At 58.5% G+C, this 1,123-nt stretch overlaps 1 protein-coding gene across 1 annotated transcript in view; it reads right to left on the bottom strand.

Annotated features, from left to right (window-relative positions):
• Window positions 1-1,123, bottom strand: part of LOC104074881 (talin-1) — a gene marked incomplete at its 5' end in the record, with an annotated part of 14,824 nt that overhangs the window by 2,208 nt on the left and 11,493 nt on the right. The window contains 3 exons of the mRNA XM_009575179.1: window positions 1-71; window positions 368-492; window positions 633-738. Coding sequence (XP_009573474.1) covers window positions 1-71; window positions 368-492; window positions 633-738 — 302 coding nt within the window. The remainder of the gene's footprint in view (window positions 72-367; window positions 493-632; window positions 739-1,123) is intronic.

The raw sequence follows: 1,123 nt of genomic DNA, 5'->3' as shown, positions 1-1,123 counted from the left end.
CTCGTGGCTGCAGCAATGGATTTGGCAGCTTCCAGGATCTGTTCCTCAAAGTTCAGGCTCTCGTCTGCTTGCTGCGGGCAAAAGTAGGGTATGAGTCCCAGGCAGGGGTGCGGGGACAGATGGGGCACAGCAGGATGATGGCTGCAGGGGGCTGAGGGGTCACATATAAAGCTGAATTAAGGGCTGTGGGGTGCAGGAGGGTGTGGGCTGCCTGAGGAAGGTCCAGCTGGGAACGTGGGAGGCAGCCAGAGCGCAGGAAGAGGGACCGCTGTTGGATGGGGCTTCACATCTGGCTGAAGCACAGGCAGGAGAGCCCCAGTCCACCCCAGGCTGAGCAAGGGGGTCAGCCAAGGCTCAGCACCACTACCTTGGGCTTGGCTCTTGGTTTCAGCTGCTCCAGCTTCTTGGTGGCGGCCTCAATGGCAGCCGCTGCCCCCAGCAGCTCATTCTCAGCGATGACTGTGGGGTCTTCTGGGTCAACCCACTCCGTCCCTAGGAAAAACGGGAAGCGAGGCAGGTTAAACCTGTTGAGGCCTCATTTCTGAGACGCCCTACTTTCTCCATCAGCTTCTGAGCCCTCCACCCTAATCCCAGCCCTCGGTTCTGCCCCTTTGAGCAGGACCTTTCCGTACCTTTCATGGCCTCGGCTGCCTGGATGAGCTCAGTGACGGAGCTGGCCACGCGCTTGGAGTAGCCTGCCAGCTGCTGCTTCAGCTCGTGAGTTGGCTTCTGCAGGATCTGCAGGGAAGGAGCAGATGTAAGCACCTGAAAAAGGGGGACCTCATGGGTCTGTTCGGGGTGCGCTCCCCAGGGAAGGAGGGTGGTATCCCCCAGCTCCCCGACACGCGTACACATCAGGTGTTATCTATAATGCTTTCTCGAGTGACCCTGGCTGGTCTCTTCCTGCCCGAGGGTGGGATGAGCTACCCCTTAGCCCTTCTGCATCCACTGCTTCTGGGACACCTCACACAAGACCCTCAGTGCAAGCCTTCCTGCACTCAGCAGCTACCCTCTCCAGGATTTCTCCCCATCCCATCCCACCAAGCATTTCAATCTCCAGAAACATTTTGCCCTCACCGTTCCCAATTTAGAGATTTGTCTGCAAACACAAGCAAAGGGGGGG

Source organism: Fulmarus glacialis, unplaced genomic scaffold (assembly GCF_000690835.1).
Source record: "Fulmarus glacialis isolate BGI_N327 unplaced genomic scaffold, ASM69083v1 scaffold22970, whole genome shotgun sequence".
NCBI classification, from domain to species: Eukaryota; Metazoa; Chordata; class Aves; order Procellariiformes; family Procellariidae; genus Fulmarus; species Fulmarus glacialis.
This window is presented reverse-complemented; position numbering and strand designations above follow the sequence as displayed.